We start from the raw sequence: 19566 nt of genomic DNA on the forward strand, positions 1-19566 counted from the left end.
CTGTAAAAATTACAATCCAAATATATATATATATATATATATATCTGTGTGCGTGTATGAATTTAAAAACATATGACTTATTCATTTGTTTTTAAGTGACTTAAGATGTATGAGACGCATAGAATCCGTAGATAATTTACTCTAAAAATAAAGTATCTAATTTGAACAAACTTCTCCAATGGAAAGAAAAATTTAGAGAGATTTTGCAAAGCTTCCTAAATGTTAGCAATATTTGAGTTTCTCAGCATATGCGTGATAATTTCCCTACAAAGTACAATGTTGCTAAGGTATAGAAAATCAGATTAGCATTACGGTTAACGCTTAACAAACTGTATGCAAAATCTTTACATTATGTCATTACTCAGTAGTAAAATTTTAATCTCACTGTTATGTGTTTGTAGCTTTTGATATAACACTAAATTATATTTTTTTTAGAGTGGAAAACATCCTTTGATAAACACACTTTTAGAGTTTTCTGAGATTTCTCAACAGTTAGGGGTAGAAACTGTTCTTATTGAACCTTCACTTCTGTTTTGTATTTTATCACCCTCACTTCAGAGTCTTCTTTTGAGAAGGAATTTCACTCTATCAAATGAATCATCTGAGCATGTATTGACAATGGGAATTTTTCAGAAGGATGCTGTTATTCTAGAAAAGGTCAGGTACGAATTATAAAGTATTTTTAATACTTATATTTCAAGATATTTCTCAAATGTTTGATAGATGAACTATTTCTTATTTGTATTGTAATCAAACCATAAGAAAGTTGCGGGCAGCTAACTCCAGAAATGGTGAAAGTGCTTTACACTAATAATGAAGTAGTGATACACCAGAGACAATTCTTGGGGTAAACAAATACTACTTACTAATAACTACTTACTAAGTTACTAAGAATTATTCCAGTTATCTACGAATGCTCCTTTACACTACTTTTGGTGTGAAATAGTTGCCACCTATTTTGCTCTTAAGCGACACTAGAAATTGAACAATATGATATAATACACATAAGAGTCAGTAAAGTTATTTTTTGATATAAGTTAAAGTAAGAGCAGTTAGTTTAGGATACATACATAAACTATTTTTAAAATAAAAGGAGATTGTAAATAAAATATAGCAACAACATTGTAAGGAAAACAGCAAGAAAAAAATATTTAGATGAATTTGAATTAGGTTTAACAGAATAAAATCGGATGAAATCAACAAATATTTAAAAACTAAAACATAATTATCCATAATACATCATTGATAACATACATACATTGTGTAGCTGAGAATGTAGATGTATAGCAGCGTGCAAGACAACAATAAACTAAACAATAATCGTCTTTATTAGTTAATTAAAAACATATATATATTTTGTAATGAAGAATGTAGATGTGAATCAGTGTGCGATGCAACAGCAAATTCACGGCATCTCGCTCGGTATTAATAAACATTTATAGTACTTTTTGAAGCTGACACACGTTTTCTCAAAATTTTTATGATGAAATTTTTCGATGCAAACTTTTAGAAACGTCATACGTCCCTAAAATAGAGCCCCTGAATTAGCGTAGTATACCCAAAAGCCATTAGCATACCATTAGTATGCCATTAGTATACCATAGTACACCATTAGCATAGTAGTCTTACCCAAAAATAGCTACAGATTTGAGAAATCAATTAAAAAGAAATAGAATGAAATTAAAATGCCTGGTATGATGAGGTGTTCTTAGAAAATCTACGATTTATTCCAATTTTTAAAATGAGTTAGGGAGTCCGTCTGCAAATGGTTGTTGTTGACGTATGCATGTTTAGGCAGAAGGGGTGCGATTGTTCTTGTCTTCCAGTGGCGCCATCTATGGTCAAGAATTCGACTTTTGCCACACAATTTGTCACACCCGTTTATAGGCCGGACCCATTCATACATTCATTCATTCATCCACAGATCGTAATTTTGACCTGAATCAGCGAACGATCGATCTTCTATCCAGTACCCCCAGAGATATTGACTTGTCATGGGAACATGGAGGACTTTTGCGACTCTACAGATTTGACGTGCATCAATCACTTTACTACACGGGGAGTCTTCAGCCGGCGGGGTTCGAACCCACGAACTCTCGGACATGGAGCCAGCGCCCTACCGACCAATCTATCCCGGCCCTATGGCGCTGTTAAATAAGGAAAGTTACAGAACGACGATGTTAGCATCAATAGCTTGGCACATTCAGATGACAAATTTAACATGACGCCAGTGAAAATATTTCTATTATGCAGTAGTAAAACATTGTTCTAGACAAAATTATTGTAGAAACTCGGGTAAAATCGACATTAGAGACACAAAAAAGTTATGTCGACATAAATAAAGGATAATAAATGCTCACTGTTTCCTTGGTCAAACAATTACTCTTTATGTACCAAAAGAAAATAATACTTTTTATGTACTCAAATAACAAAATAAATTTTGCTTTTAGAAAGCTGTGCAAAATCAATTAGCGGAAATTGGGTTTCACATAGAAATTGTTGAATCTCCAATTTTAAGCTGGATGAAACTTCAGGGATTTCTAAACAGCAGTATGTTCACGAGTCACGTCTTCTTACAGAAAGATAAGTGGGTTTTACACTTGGTTGTGTTCCATAAAAGAGAGAGCTTCTTATGGCATGCTGCTTTGTCACCCCAAGCCGATTTTAGAACGCCAACCGAAGAAACTCTTTTATTCGTGGAGGCTGATGCTGCATTTGAAAAGTAAGTAATTTAATAAATATTCTGTAATTACAGCCCCTAGTAATTATCCCCATTCCTCGTACTGGTAAAAACGCAAATAATAAATAAATCGGTAATTGCAGACACTACTAAACCATGTATAAAACTAAAGGATTTATACTGATACAATCAATAAAGCCATAACAACTTTATTATATTTTTATTTATTATTATTTGTTGACTTTCCCGCTGACCTTACATTACATGGTTTTACTTTATTTTATAATCGTCGTTGAACAGGCGACCCAATTTTAGGTTTACGGCTATTAATGTCCAACTCCATAGTCTTGTAATTTTGAAAACAATCCAGAAGACAAAGAAACTCTTGGATCAGTACCGCCAGAGGTAAGATTTGTTATGGGAACTTGGAGGACTTTGAGACTCGACAGATTTAACGTGCATCAGTCACCATTTACTACACGGGGAATCTTCGGCCGCTGAGGATAGAACCCATGACCTCTGGGACATGGGCCCAGTGGCCTACCTACCAGGCTATCCTGTCCTTACGTTACAAGATTTTTATTTTATTTTATAACCGTCGTTGAACAGCCGACCCAATTTTAATGGGTTTACGACTACTAATGTTCAACTCCGTAGCCTAGTAATTTTGAAAACAATCCAGAAGACAAAGAAACTCTTGGATCAGTACCCCCAGAGGTATTGATTTGTTATGGGAACTTGGAGGACTTTGAGACTCGAGAGATTTAACGTGCATCAGTCATCATTTACTACACGGGGAGTCTTCGGCCGGCGAGGATCGAACCCATGACCTCTTGGACATGGGCCCAGCGCCCTACCGACCAGGCTATCCCGGCCCGCTACGTTACAAGATTAATCAAAACACGCTTTAAAAGTTCAACTCATCAAAATAAAAGCGAATTGCTCTCATTCTTACTTGGCATCGCGCTCTTGCTCCTGGCCAATTTATGATAGTCAAAATTTACCATGATCAGAAATTTCTTTTTAATTAGTTTTGGTTTTTAGTGAATAATTTATCTTTTTTACTTACCGTTGATATTATATTACTTAGTTTTGCTGAAATATGTCTCAAAAGCATTACTATAAATAAAATAAATAAGTGGTTTCAAACATCTTTAGAAATACCAATTAGGATTGCAACTCTCATATTTAGCCCATGAGGTTACCTGTTGCAAAGAATAAATAATTAATTATTAAAAGCGTACAGTTAATTTCGATTTTTATTAGGTAACCGAGAGCTGTGAACTGGCAATAATCATAATAGTTATCGTTTATATGTTTGAAAAAAAGTCATTTAGTGTTTGCTTTATATATGTTTAGCGTTAAATCTAAGAATCATTTTAACCCTTTTTAATTTAAACCTTTTTTTCAAAAGTCATTTACAAAGGGGGTAATTAAAATTTTTTTAAATAATTTTTTTAATCCGGGGACTAAAATGGTCGTTGTACCCGTTTTCCGAATAAGAGACAAGCCCAATCGGTTTTGGAATTATAAGTGAGACTTCCACTCCCACAGCGAAAATACACTAACTCTTTCTACTTTTATTATTTAATGTTTATCACTAAACAAGCTAACTAGGAATTAAAATAATTAAAAACTACTTTATTTGATGGATGAAGATGAAAGGCAATTATTTTTCACTTCTACCCAAAAAATTTCTAACAAAGTTGATCTTTTTTTTTTCAAATAAAATATGTTTTTATTTTTATTTGGAAGCAGCGCGCCCACGAATAATCAAAGGTTATAAACATAAAAATTAATACATTTGAAACAACTCATTTTTACAAATGAAGATATTGTTTGAATAGTGGTCTGACTCTTCGTGCAAGTTTGTTCTATCTTACTTTAAGTTAAGTACACATCACCAGCTTATTCCTGCTGCCAGACAGAGAACGCAACAAATCAGACAAGATGGCAAAAACTCATCTGATATAGTTCCTCCAAATCTAAATGAACAAAAATTGATGATGAAAATCAAATGATGAACAAAAGTATGATACTTTAAATACCGTTTTTATATTTCACTGCATTTTGTAACAAAGCCTGTTGCAGTAGTGAAAAAATTTAAAAAAGTGTACCTCTATATAAAAATGTAATAGTTATGGCATAAAAACATGATGATACAAAGTCCAATTTAATTGCTTTCAGGCGCATTTGTATTGGCCAAAAAATAACAAGGCATGGTTCTTTAATATATCAAAGAAGGTTCAAATTTTCTTAGTTGAAATCTATATAAAATTAATAAACGTTACAAAAATATAATTTTTTTACCCGTAAAATGTTTCTTGATCTCTGATCTAACGATATTTGTCTGTAATATTTATTTATACATTTTTTTGCATTATTCTTTGGTATTGATTTTAATTTTAATTTCAAATTAAGAGGGACAAGCAAAATGATTAGGTTTAAATTTTATCCCAATTGAATCGCTAACTAAATCTGCGATATCAAATTTATTTCCCCGTTAAGCGTTAGCGTTTTGTGGGCCCTAAAAGGAATCCAGTTGACTCTGTTTTATTAAAATGTTTTTATTTTTATTTAAAAAAAGACTGTTAACATTAAATAAAGTGTTTTTTTGCAATATTTTCACAAAGCACTTGAAGGAATTTTCTTTTTGTTTTTTAAACTGCGTATTATTTTTAATCATAAAAAATTACACTAAAATTATATTTGTAAATTTTATGCTATAATTTTAAAAGTTATGCTCTTTATGTTATAAAATCTTCGTGAACTTTGCTCAAGATGGTCTTTCATTAGTAAGGCTCTGTATATAAGTTGGGCATTTATGTCCAAAGCACTAATAGTTCTCGACACTTAAGTATTGAATGCACTTAGATTTGTAAAACTTGTGAGATTTGTATTGTATCTTTTTATAGCTTATAGTGGCAGTTAAGGAAAAAAACGTTCTTATTCAGGTACTTCTTGAAAATATTGGAAAAGAACTTTATTATTTGTTAACGTTTTTTTTTTTGCTTAAAATTTCATTATATTCAAACGGGAATTTTTTGAGAAGTTTCCTAACACAGTTTTAAAATTTTTTCCATCAGAAGAGCAAGATGAAGTTAATAAAAGCCTACTTCCAGCTAAATTTTTACTGCATTTGAAATAAAAACAGCACAATTGTTTCTCATTAATTATAAGACAGTTTGTAGTTTTCGCCAAAATTCCATGAATTGTTTTAAGTTGCAATTAAGAAATATGTACAGTTAACGATTACGATCATAACATTATGATTTTGAGAGAAGCGTCTTTATCTTCCCGAAGATACATCCTAGGTTTACGGTTATACTAGGTTTACGGTTAGGTTATTTTAGATTCTCTCCCATAGTGTTTTTGACTTATTGTTCTTGGCATAATTTTTCTTAACAAATGTTAGTTCTGTTCATTATTAAAACCAAATTAAATATTTTGAATTTAGCTTCACTGCCGTTTCACTTGGTTTTAAAGTTCCACATTTGAAGAACGTAAACATTCCAACGAATCCAGCCACCTTCCTACATCAAATTGAAACATCAAGGTTTCTGGAATGCAATGAAACAATAGTTAATTCATACGGGAAACAGCCCATTTCTGCTCATCCGAGTCAGCATCAGTATCCTAACTTTTCACCGCATGAATTTAACCAACGCCTCATAATTGCTATCGAAGAGTTGAAGATAAATCTCGATCCATTGCTCATTCGGTTTTGGTTATTTTCAGGTACTTTATTGGGTAAGAAAAACTATTTTAGACTCTGTAATTTGTATTGTCCTATTTAATCATTGTTATGCCGACCGGCCTGTGTAGGGTGCAGGGAAATGTCCTTTCATCAGAAAGGTTCTGGGTTAGAATCCCGGGCAAGGCATGGATGTTTCTTTCTCTCTCTCTGTGTTCTATGTCCTTTCTCCTTTGTGCGTGAATGTGACCTGCCCTATAAACGGGTTGTGTGAATGGCGTGGCTGAAGTCGAATTCCTGGCCATAGATGGCGCCACTGAAAAACAGGAACAATCGCGCCCCACTGCCCAAAACAGGTATACGACAAAAAAGAAAAAAAAATATTGTTATTTTTCTGTAAAATATGTACTGTTTGTCTACGATAGGTACTCTGTCCGCCACAAAGTCTGCGGCAGTCTGGTGCTATGGAAACAAGAAGAGAGCATTTTAGGGAGGGTGGCTTCGATGAAGAGGTCTCCTTTTCTTTCGCCTTCGATGATAGCTTGTATGGGGAGTATACCAGATTGGCTGACTCAGCCACCAGTAGGAGACTTATTTAATCTGATTCAAGAACTTTTTTAAGATTCGCATGAATATTTCTTTCTTACTTAAAATAATTCTCTCGATTCAATCAGTTGTTATTTTTTAAATACAAAGGAAAAAAAGTGAACAAATTCTGACATTAAGGGTAGTACAGGTTTTTTTAATATTACTTTTTAATTTTACGATATTTATTATGAATGTTCATTGATTGTTAGATGGTTTAATTTCTAAACTTGCACATTTTTTAAAGCAGTTAATTTCTTTTATTACTTGAATTTTCTGGAAAAAGTGAAGAGCTTAAACTTAATAACTCTGATTTTAAAAGGAGATAAAACTTTTGCTGAAAATAAAAATAGTTCACGTTATCTGTGCCGGAGAAATATTAAATATCTTTGTTTTGATTATTAATTTTTAAATATTTTATTTATTTATTTATTTTTTTTTTTTTTTGAAACTGAAAGCAAGTGACCGCAACTAGGATGAAATCTAAAACTATCAACGATGATTTTTATCAGCACCCATCAAACCATCTGAAATTATCTGAAGTTTTTTTTGCTTAAATTACGTTTTCTTATTCATATTTTATTGTAACCTGTACAGTTTTTTTTCACTATTTATTAAAAACAGTTTTTATTAGCAAATTTATTTTTTTCTTAATAACCAATTTACTATGTATGATAAATTTATAGATGAGTTATTTATTAATAAAACATTGAGCTGCTTTAAACAATTTTATACAATTTCCATACATATTCCATACATACATATAAATTTTTTAAATTTTTTTTCTAAAACAGAAGCTTTTGAAAAAGAGAAAAGATAAAAAAAAAGGAATCACACGCTCTAAACGATGTTTCAGGCGCGAATGCTCATTTCTCTTAACTCTAGGGCTAATACAATAGATCGAACAAAGAAGTCTCCTTTTCTCCCACCGAAACCAGTTTTAAAGGGGGACCCCGCACCCCTACTTGAAATAATCATACCTCGTTACGCCACCCCTCCAGACGAATGGCGGACAGAGTACCTATCGTAGACAAACAGTAATGCGTAATTCAAATTCATCTAACTCATGTAATTATAAAAATATGCATATGTCTGTTGAAGCGCATCCTAACAAGTGTAATAGAGAGTTAATTTAATACTTTTTTAATGAAACAGCTTGTAAACGTTTACGTTACATTTTTAATACGTTTACGTTACGGTTTTAAACTGTTTACGTTACGTATTTAATGCGTTTTTAATGAAACAGCGTGTAAACGCTTACGTTATGTTTTTAATACGCTTACGTTACGTTTTTAAAACGTTTACGTTACGTATTTAATGCGTTTTTAATGAAATACAATAAATAGGGATATGAAAAAATTTCACCTGCTGTAATTCTTAATGGAAATTATATGTAAAAAAAGGTATGCTGCTTGTTAACGGACATGGAAAAAAATAAGACTTTATTTACACAGGGGTAGCAATAAAAGTGAAAAAGATTCATGAAGAAAAAAAATTTGAAAACATTTCTGTAGTCTATGACAATGGCATTTCTTGGAAAAAAACAAGCATAGTAATAAAAACCAAACTATATGGTATTTAAGCCATTCATTTAATATTTTTCCGTCAATATCATAACGGTTTACCAGAAAACTTGATTTTCAAAATTATACTTCTTATTACGACACATTTAGTAAAAAATTCTAAACTGAAAAGCAAATTTAACCAAAAAAATGGTTTTTATGCCATGTTCTAAGGTATCACGGTATAATTATCAAATTTTACCATATATACCAAACTTTATCAGGTATTATAAAATCATATTTTATTGTTAATTTCACAAAAATTATAACTAAAGTGCTTCGGTAAAAATTACAAAGCTCTTTGGGGTTCCCATTGAACCAGGAACATGGTAAATTTTACCATATTTTGGCAGTCTTGACAATGATTTTTTTCTCTGTGTAGATATCATAGAAAACACGGAAAAATTTATTTATTTAAATTTATTTATAAAGCAATACGAAAAAGTTTTAAGTAGTTGATGAAAGATTCAAGGTCAAATAATATTCGAAAAAGTGTGCCAAGTCAAGTAATTTTTAAGCTTAACAACATGCCAGGGCTAACTGTATGAAACGAACCATCATAATGTTTTAACAGATTTTTAAATTAAAAATTTCTTAGGTAGGGAAATTGGTTGATTATTTCTGTACGAAAATATGCATTCACACATATTTGTAGTGTTTAGAAAAATAATGTAATAATTCATGTTTGAATCAGAATTGATTTGTTTTGAAAAATTAAAATTTTTGTGTCCTTCTGAACATGTTAATTTTTCCGAATGTGAATATTTACTGTGCCAGTCATAGTATAAAATAATAAAATATCTTGATCAAAAATAATTGAATTGATTCTAATATAAACCTTTGACTTATTATGTCTTTATTAATAACTAGAGATAGGTGAAAATGGGGTGCTATTATTCCAAATTTATAAATTTACAGATTTTCGCTCCTTTGCAACGTTGCTAACACGTTGTAGTTAAGAAGGAAAAATAATTTGCGTGTTCACAGTGTTATCTCAATGTTAATGTCAAATCTCGTGCTCCGTCATGTGTTCTGGTAAGGCTACGCCTTTATAGTTCTTAACTTATTTTATTTTTTTTCTCATTTCTAATTATTAAGTTAAATATAATTCTAAGATATTTTGAGTGCTGCGGGTTTTCTGGTGAGCTTAAGGAAAAAGTAAAATCAACAGTTTTTCACTTTTGACATTTTTACAACAAATTGATTGCTCCTCACATTGTTTCCTGACAAGCACTTTTTATTTTCGATCAAATAAGAGAACAAATATAATCGACTGTAAACAAAAGCTGATCCAGATTTTAAACAGACTTTTCAGGGGTGTAATGTTCATGCAAATTACAATTCATGCAAAAATTTAATTGTTTTCATGAGAATTATGCTTTTTTTTGACAAAAACAATCCTAAATTTGATGTGGCTTGTCACGAAATTGCTTCATGCCCTTAATATCTTTGAGAGCTGTATGTGATATAGATTAAATACTAAATCTAAAGCTAATCAAACAGCATTTATTTCGGTAAAATTAATATGCAAATTATTTTTTTTGTTGCAAAAATTTAAAATTCTTTTGTTAAACTTTACAATGATCAATAAACGTATTTGTAATGGAAATTAAATTTTAATTGATATATATTGTGCTTAGTATTTGATTAATTTGATCGAATCTGATATTCAGTATTAATGAAAACTGGATTTTTTTCTAGGTTGGCATCGCCAATGTGATGTTATACCCTACACATCGGATGCGGACTTTGCCACTTGGGCGATCTATGGTGAAGAAATAGATAAGTTGATGAATGATTTTAAGCAAAATGATCATTTGACTGCAATAGAGAAATTAGGCATAGTAGGAATATAATTTTTATTATTAACATTCACCTTCAGTCTCATTGGCGGTTACATTCTTAGTAAGAATGGGCACTGCAATTAGTTTAACCTAATTCACGTGTAAAATGTATCTTACAAATACAAAGTCGTTAAAATGAATAATCTCTGGTCGAATATTTTATCAACTTCAAATTAAAGAATATTAATATTTTATTCAAATTAATGAAAAATAAAACTTTTAAGAGTTTAATATAACTAAGGATTGAACGGGGAAAAGCTTAAGGAATCAAAAATTTAAAAACTTCAATATAATTGAATTTTGTTTGTAAAACTATTACTTTACTTACGAGTCTGTTAGTAACGTTACTTACGTTAAATTAACAGGAGAATGTGTGCAAGACTAGAAGTGCATAATAGTTCAGAAATGAGACAAAAGATTTCGCAGGTTTATCGTGCAACTTGAAAGTACTGAAATTGCCAACACGTTTCTGGTGACTTTTAGACAATTTTTTACCTTTTTAAATATTTTCTATCACTGTTATATTCTTAAGCAAGATTAAAAAATATTTAAAAAACAATAAAAACAATTGCTTATAATAAACATTACTTAAACAAACTGTTTATAATAAACATTACATGAGACACTTTGGCTGCCGTACCGCTTCACCCATATCCGGGTGACAGCTGAAGTTCTCCGGTTGTATTCGGGTGACGTCATAATTCCGCTACTTTGTAAGGATCTCCGTAAATATTTGGGCAGTTATTCCACAAGATGCAATGAAACAATTGAATTATTAAAAAAAGTATTCTATGAAGTGAAAGAACTAAAGCTAAGATTAGTAAGATTATTTTTGACCAAAAGTCGTTGTTTTCTTCGAATTCCAGCATACTTTTGATTGGTCCATTTCACAATTTTTATTTGGATACCACAGTTTGAATCTATTTCTAAATTTTTTTGTCTGTAGTGATATGATACTGCCTTTGTCGAACTTCATTACCTTTTTAAGCAGTAGTAATAATTTCGCAGCTATCAATTTTTCGAATCTTTTGACATTTACAGTTTCTATGTCGCAATTTTGCAACGCACCAAGGCATTTACAACTGAAATTCCCAGTAGAAGTCGAATGCCTAGTTATTGGTATTATTTTATTCTTTTTCTTGGGATAGGAAATCATTTGGTCTGAATACTCCATACCAAACATTCCCTTATTATATTCGAAACTGAACAGTTATGAGCCAGCAGTACATGTTTCGTAGTACATGTTCGTGGCCTGACGGAGTTTTAGATATAAACACGCATGATAATCTACGTGTTCAACAATAGACGAAAGACATCTGGATACAAACAATTTTAAAACTTGATTGAGAGTTACAAAAAAAAAAAGAGTGAAATGAGAAACATAGTAAGTACCAGAAGTCGGGATATTTAAATTTTTTTAGTTCCCCCAAATAATTTTCTCTTTTGGACTATATGCGTTTTCAATTTTTTAATTCTCAGTCATAAAGCAAAATAAACATTAATCATTACAAATACTTGCACTTTCAAACATACCCACACACGTGACCTATAACATCAGCTCCAGATAATTGTCAATAAACAAAATGGCGTGTTAAAGTTGAATTAAGTCTTTCCACATGACACGTGCTATATTTTTGTTTTGTTTACCTCACATCTTCAATGTATAATTAGTTTGCTTATGCTATACGTGGCTTCGTACCTATTTTTGTGTTAAGTAAGAAATATATGGTGAAAGAATCGATATCATCGTGAAAGAATCTTTGGAAAGGATTATGGAATGTATCACTTAAGAGAATTGATAATTGACGAGGTAAGTTAACTCGAAATAGAATGGAAAGAACAGTTGGTAGCGTAAACAAAGGCACGTTTTAACAACCAATCAAGCACGAGATACCCCCACTACGTCACTTGCAGGTATCCCATTCGATAGGGACGAAACAAAAATATTTACGTAGAAAAAATATGAAAAGCAAAAATAGTCCCTTAAAACTATTTGTAGATTACTTATGTTGGTTGACTGTTTAATAGTTAATCGAACATCTTTTATATTCTACAGTTATAATTTAAATTTCAACAATATTCTGTTCAGGAACAAAACCATGATTAGGAAAACTAAATGATCAATTAAATGGCCAGTATAGACAAAGAACCCATTGTTTTAGTGCTGTTAAAGTATTGTAACTGGATAAAAAATCGCCAATAATATTACAAAAAGGCAAAAGTATTACAAGTGAATCTATTACTAGAAAAGGTCTCTCTTGCAAATTTATACAACCACTTTAGGCACATTGTAACTATTGTCCAATAAATTTGCCATTGGAAATAAAATAAAAGAAACTTTACGTACATTGAAAACTATAATTTTAATGTATTGATAATGATATGATAGTGCAATCCTACACGGAGAAAAAAATTCTGGTGAGATTACCGTATTGTAGTATATTAATGATATTTATGAACATGGTTCTGGAGTATAAACATGGTACTGGTTCATTGGAAATTACAGTTGGCTTTCAAAATTATGGCTCTTATTACCACACATTTAATTAAAAAAAAAAAAACAAATTTGAAAAAGTAAATTCAAGCGAAAAAATGGTTTTTATGTCATGATTTAAGGTATCAAGATGAAATTATCTAGGACAGGGGTTTCCAACTTACATGAGGCCAAATTAAAATAAGAAGGAGATTTTTAAAAATATTTAATTACATATTAAGAAACTCGGTCTACAATAACCTTATTGTGCACCCATGTATTAAACAATTAATGTGCAACAGATATCTAATTGTTAAGATTTAAAACTTTAAAAAGGTTGGTATTAAAACTTACATAGTTGCACACAAAATGCACAAATGTCACCAGAGAATAGATGTTTACATTTTAAATTTGAAATTTACAAATGTGTGTGTAAATATTTTCGTCCAAAATGAGTGGTTTCAAAACGTTAAATCGGAGAATTTCTTCGAGAAAATTTCTAATTTATATTCACAAAATACAAAGAAATGAAGTAGAAAAGAGCAACATACACGATTATTTTTGTATTTTAGTAAATATTTTCTTGGCTGCAAAACCAAGCAAAATAATGCAAAATAATTTGGATGCAAAATACTTTTTTTTGCACCGTTGGTATGATAAATTTCATAGAAACGAAGAAACTAGGTTTTTATTAACGAGAAAAGTATATTAAGCCCATAAAGAATTTTTACGAAAATTGTCCGCAAAAAAATGTCATCTAATATATTTTACTTCGCTGGCCACAAAAAAAGGCTTCGCGGGCCGGATGCGGCCCCCTGGCCACCAGTTGGAAACCACTGATCTGGGATAAAATACAAAATTTTATCACCTATTTTTAAACTAAGATTTATTTTTAATTTTACCATAATTATTAACAAAGTTGAATTATTAACAATATTATTAATTTTACCACAATTATTAACACTTCTGCAAAATTTAACGAGTATGTTAGTGTTCATATACAGCCAGAAACTCGGTAAAATTTCCGCATTCTTGTAGTTTTGACAGTATATTTTTTCTCAGTGTGAAAAAGTAATTCTTTTTTGAACAACTGGAGATAATTTGATTTTGATTTTTACAAAGTATTTAATAGGTGTTCTCATTATTTAAGGTGTATAAAACTAGACCATTTAAGCTTGTGTTTATTATTTTTAAAATTGTATTGAATAAATTCGTCTTAGAAATACTGTTTTGGCCGATGGTTTTTAAAACCAAAATTAGCATTTTAATTAATAATTAAATTAAATAATAATTAAATTAATAATTAAATTAAATTAATAATTAATTACAATTAATAATGACAATTAATAATTAAATTAAATGTCACGTCACCATCCCTCCTTGATAACTATAAAATTTATTAAAAAGTGCAGCGATAATGTAAAAGACTTTAATCGTTAGGTCAGCTGATTTTAATTTTCAAAATTTCTTTTGGTCCCGAGTCAATACGTACAAGTCCTATGTTCAAAAAAAGTTTAAAAAAAAAATCAAAGGATTTGCTTTTAATTAAAAAATACAAATAAATTAAAATGAGTGATAATTACGCAATAACATTAGGATTAATTGTTAATGTATCTGTGAAAAAAAAGTATTTTGTTACAGTATGCTTTTTTTTAATATTTTCTCTTTTTTCAATTATTGAAATAGGATTAATATCGATTTATATAAATGTGAAGCATAAAATCGAAAACTGAATTCTACAAATTTTTGAAAGCCAGGATAGCCTTGTTGGTAGGTAGTTGAGTGCATGTTCAAGAGGTCGTGGGTGCTGACCGAAGACTCTGTGTAGTAAATGGTGACTGGTGCACGTTAAATCTGTCGGTCACAAAGTCCTCCATGTCTCCATAACAATTTACTCCTCTGGAGGTGCTGCATTGGAGATTGGTCGTACTGTGATTCAGCTCAAAATTATCTGTAAATTAATGAATGGATGTATGATTGGGTTCACCTCATAAACGGATTGTGAGGCGTGTGTGGCTTAAGTCGTATTCTTGACTATAAATGACGCCACTAAAAAAAAAAAAAAGAAACGTACCATTTGCCTTAAATTCGCTTGGTTTCACCAAGCAGGCTTGCTGATATTGGTAAGTCGCATTAAAAACAACAACACAACATCAAATTTTTGAAGCATATTATTCTTATTAAGTGAAATCTGTGGTATCATTTTAATCTTAATGTATTTCAGATTGACGTTGGATTGGAGTATAAATTTAGATGCCATGGACTAGGGGTTGATTTATTCTTCATTTATGAAGAGGAAAATGGTACATGGTGTGGAAGTCATGGCAGCAAAGAAAGTGGTTACTACATGAAGTCAGTATAATTTTCTTGCTATAACGTGTATTGCAATAATTAAACTCTGAAGAAGATTTTTTTAACAGTATCTTAAACTTAGAAAAACTGAAACGAACTAAATTGCATTTTTTTCAAATTTATATATTCTGCAAGGATACTACCGTTTGGTAAGCTCTGAGATTTTTCGTTCATGATTATCAGTTTTTAAGTACTCTACGACCTACATTTGGTTTTATTGATAATGAGTACAGTAGACAATAAAAGAAAACTACAAATGTTTGCGAACTTCAGATTAATTAGAATTTTTGTCCCGCAATGGACTGATTGTTAAGACACGGTTCCCAGCAGATCACCGAAGTCAAGCATCACTGGCTGCGGTCAGTGTGCGGGTGGGTGACCACTTGGTTCAGTCTGCGTAGGGACCGAGGGTGTGCGGTATGGGTCCTCGTTAAGCTGTTCTACCGTAAAGTGCTAGACTTCACGTGTAGGTCGACGGGTTACCGAAGCGGGGGTGCCATCCCCTCTGCAGAGGATCAAAATTGTGATGGCATGTCTTCGAATCATCCTCAGGGATGTTTCCCAGACCATCGCCAATAGCCCATTGTGCAGCTCTAGTGCGACGCAAATGAACTACAACAATTGATGATAATTTAATTTCCACTATATATCCGCGTCTATAATGTCATATTAATAATTACGCAATTTTTATGATTATAGATTCAGAATTATCGTTCATTTTCGTAAATGCAAATCTTTGAAATTAGAACACGTTTTTTAAATGGTTTACCTTCTTAATCTTAATTTAAATCTTATTTAGGTGTTATTTCATTGGTTGACGGGGCAAACATGTTAACTTTCTCTTCTGTGCTTAGTGATATTCTCTTTTTAAAACTTTTTTAAACCAAAATATTTAATATTTTCAGATACTATTATCCGGATTATAGTTTATGTTCTGCTGAGCTTTTGGGACAAAAAATAAACCTACCATGTGAACCAGAAAGCGTAATTTTAGCTGATTATGGTACGGATTGGATACAACCCGTTTCAAGTTGGAGTTATGAACGTTCACCAAAGAACAGAGGCCCAAATATTTTTTGGGAGAAGAGTTTGTTAAGCAAAGTATATAAACATTATTAAAAATGTGATTATTGATAGTGAGATGCTTATGTAATTTTGGACTATAGTAATTTATATTTTTTCTGAATTATTTTCTTTTAAAAAAGTAATAAAGATTTAAATTTTAATATTTGCTGCGAGTTGTTTTTAGGTATTCTTTATCTGGATATAAAATAACTTTTTCAGATTACTGCTTCGCATGGATGTTTTAAAGTTATTGAATAAGCACTGTTTGAGAAATTTGTGTCATGGGCTTGGGAAGTTATTTGAAAATAAACGTAATAAGACATGCGTAGTTAGAAAAAACTATGTCATCGCTGTGTGTTCTTATTTTGTAACATACATACTTTTATAACTTTATTTTTGAAACCAAAAATATATTGATTAATAATAAAAATATTATTCAAAATATCATGTAAGTTACAAAAATTCGAAAATTCATCAAAATCAATTATATTCCCTTCACCTCTTCCACTACCTCTTTTATTCCTATACATTGAATTAAAAACCCTAGGAAAATTAAAAACTTTAAATTTATCATAAATACAAAAATCTTCAATATTAATATTACCTTCCCCATTAAATTTACTATTTAATCCATATGGAAAAAAAATTTCAGGACTACTAATGTAAATGTTTTCTAAATCAAGCCTATTATCTAAATTTTTCATAAAATCTAAAATAAAGAGAATAACATTATCGAAATCATGAAACTAAAAATAATTTCAGAATCAGTAGAACTATTACTATTATTAAATTTTTTTATAGCAGATCTGTGGGAATTAATTCGTTTATGAAAGTCCAGAATTGTTTGACCAACATAACACAACTTACAGCAATTGCATTGAATTAAATAAATTAAATCAAGCCTTTTTTCAAATCTAAATAACTTAAACAATTCAAATTTTTTTTCTAAGATTGTTCAATCAATTAAGGAACGACAAATCAATTTCATAATTACCCTAATAGATAAAGTTAACAATAATTATGCAATCTTGTGTAATAAATTCTATGTTAAACTTTTAAATACGGAGTTAAAAAATACTGAAAATCTAAATCTCATTAATTTAAATAATAATATTGTCATTAAAAACATTTCAGCTTTATATAAGAGGTTTAAAATTAAAATTAGCAATATACAATTTCCTTATTAATTATTAGTCCTAAAATTCATAAAATTCCTATAAAATTTAGAAAAATCACATGTGGGTCTAATACTTACCTAACTAAACATGGCAACATAAAATTACTAAAAAAAGATGGTTTTTATTGGATTGTCACTAATAATCAACGAATTTTAGAATTTATTAAACATAATAAAATTAATTCTATTTCGACTTTTGAATTCCAGGATGTTTTCGAAAGCATTCCCCTTTGTAAATTAAAAGATGTCCTTTTGAATTATTACTATGATTTTAAAAATATCTGACTGGGAAATTTTAATTGATTTTTGTCTTTTTAAAAATTATCTTTACAACGGAAAAAACATTTTTCCTCAAATTGATGGAATACCAAGAGGATCTAATTTTTCTTCTGTCTTAGCTAACTCATTTTTGCACTGTTATGAAAAAACTATACTCTTAATATTAAATTTGCTTTTAGAATTATTAATGATTTAATTATCTTTAATTTTAAAGATTATACTCTTTCATTAAATAATATTTAAACCGAGGAATTAATCTTGCTTCGTAATCATGATAATAATATTAATTTTTTCGATTTGGGTATTACAGAAGAAGAAAATATCTGCTTTGTTCATTTATGCGATGAAAGAAATGATTTTAAATTTAATATAAATAAACTAATTATATGGTATTCTAATGTTTCTAAAAACATCTATTTAAATACCATTTTTAATCAAATGCAATGAATCAAATGTAATTAAAAGAATATGTAGAAATGTTTATTTATCCAAAAATCAAATAGAAAAACTCGTTCAAAATTTGATAAAAAAACAATGGTTGTCCAACTAAAGGATGGCTAATGGATGCCAACTAAATGGATGCTAACATAAAATCATTGATTTAATATTATGTAACTGTAAATAAATTTACTGAATACTCCTTCGTTCATTTATATAATTTTCACCATGTGCAAATCCATTTTGGGCAAATTCGTAGTTAAAATTATTTTAAAAACAGGCAATTCATCTTTCCTTCTCTCTCTCTCTCTCTCTCTCTCTCTCTTTTTGTAAAATTGTATAATTAACTATCAACCTTATTAATTGTAAACTTCTTTAAATATTTAAAGTATGATATTATGTTGCGCACACCAATTTCGGGCCCATCCTTGGTAACTAACAAATCAAATGCAAAAGAGAAATATGGATCTGAACGAAAAAGAGAAATATGGGTATATATTTATGTGTTATGTCTGATGCTCAACAATGATAACATTAGGACTAAAAAAGATGAAATCATCCTGAAGAATGTAATCGTAGCAAGTAATTTTAGTACTAGCTTAGCAAGTCATTTTGCTAAATTTTTTGAAATATTTCAATAATTTAACATTAATTTTACTCTGTAATGATCAAATTATAAAATATTTATTTCTGAAATAAGTAATGTTTTTTTCTGCAGGTATTTAATTTTGAATAATTTATAAGAACTATAGAAGAAATATAAAATACATGTCATTATTATTATTATTATTCTTTTTAATTGCAATTTAATTTTGCTTAATTTTTTGAAATATTTCATTAATTTAACATTAATTTAACTCTGTAATGATCAAATTATAAAATATTTATTTCAGAAATAAGTAATATCTTTTCCTGCAGTTATTTAATTTTGAATAATTTATAAAAACTACAGCAGAAATATAAAATACATGTCATCATTATTATTATTATTCCTTTTAATCGCAAAATTAGATTTTCGAATGAAGCTTTATTCGATCATTTTTCGTTTTATTGCCTTATCTGAAAAAAAAATGTCTTATAAAAATAGTTCAAAATTTAATTACAGCGTACGAAAACACACTTTGTTTTGTCGATTTTAAATTAGGTTGCTATTCTTTCCAACAGTAGAATTGAAAAAGGGGAAGTATCTATTGTTTTCGACACTTTATCTTCAGCTAATTTTTTCGTATGGCTTCAAAATAGACATTGTAATTACTCTGACGACTGTTTTGTTTAACATCGTTTCACCCCACCTAAAGAAAACAATTTCCCAAAGGAAGTTCATTTCGTAAAAAGACAAAGAGTTCACTGTGAGTTGCTGCGTTTTTAATGACTATTATATTTCATAAGGTACTATTAGTTTTGAACTAGTGTATAT

The 19566-nt window shown here is 30.0% G+C and overlaps 1 protein-coding gene across 1 annotated transcript in view; it reads left to right on the plus strand.

The window, feature by feature from the left end:
* The window catches only part of LOC107436196 (ribitol-5-phosphate transferase FKTN), a 21939-nt gene extending 5523 nt beyond the window's left edge, over window positions 1-16416 (plus strand). The window contains exons 3-8 of the mRNA XM_043045359.2: window positions 436-657; window positions 2451-2722; window positions 6138-6430; window positions 10223-10365; window positions 15063-15190; window positions 16096-16416. Of these exons, the coding sequence (XP_042901293.1) occupies window positions 436-657; window positions 2451-2722; window positions 6138-6430; window positions 10223-10365; window positions 15063-15190; window positions 16096-16309 (1272 nt within the window). The 3' untranslated portion in view covers window positions 16310-16416. The remainder of the gene's footprint in view (window positions 1-435; window positions 658-2450; window positions 2723-6137; window positions 6431-10222; window positions 10366-15062; window positions 15191-16095) is intronic.
* Window positions 16417-19566: the final 3150 nt, after the last annotated feature.

The sequence above is a fragment of the Parasteatoda tepidariorum genome, chromosome 3, assembly GCF_043381705.1.
Source record: "Parasteatoda tepidariorum isolate YZ-2023 chromosome 3, CAS_Ptep_4.0, whole genome shotgun sequence".
NCBI classification, from domain to species: Eukaryota; Metazoa; Arthropoda; class Arachnida; order Araneae; family Theridiidae; genus Parasteatoda; species Parasteatoda tepidariorum.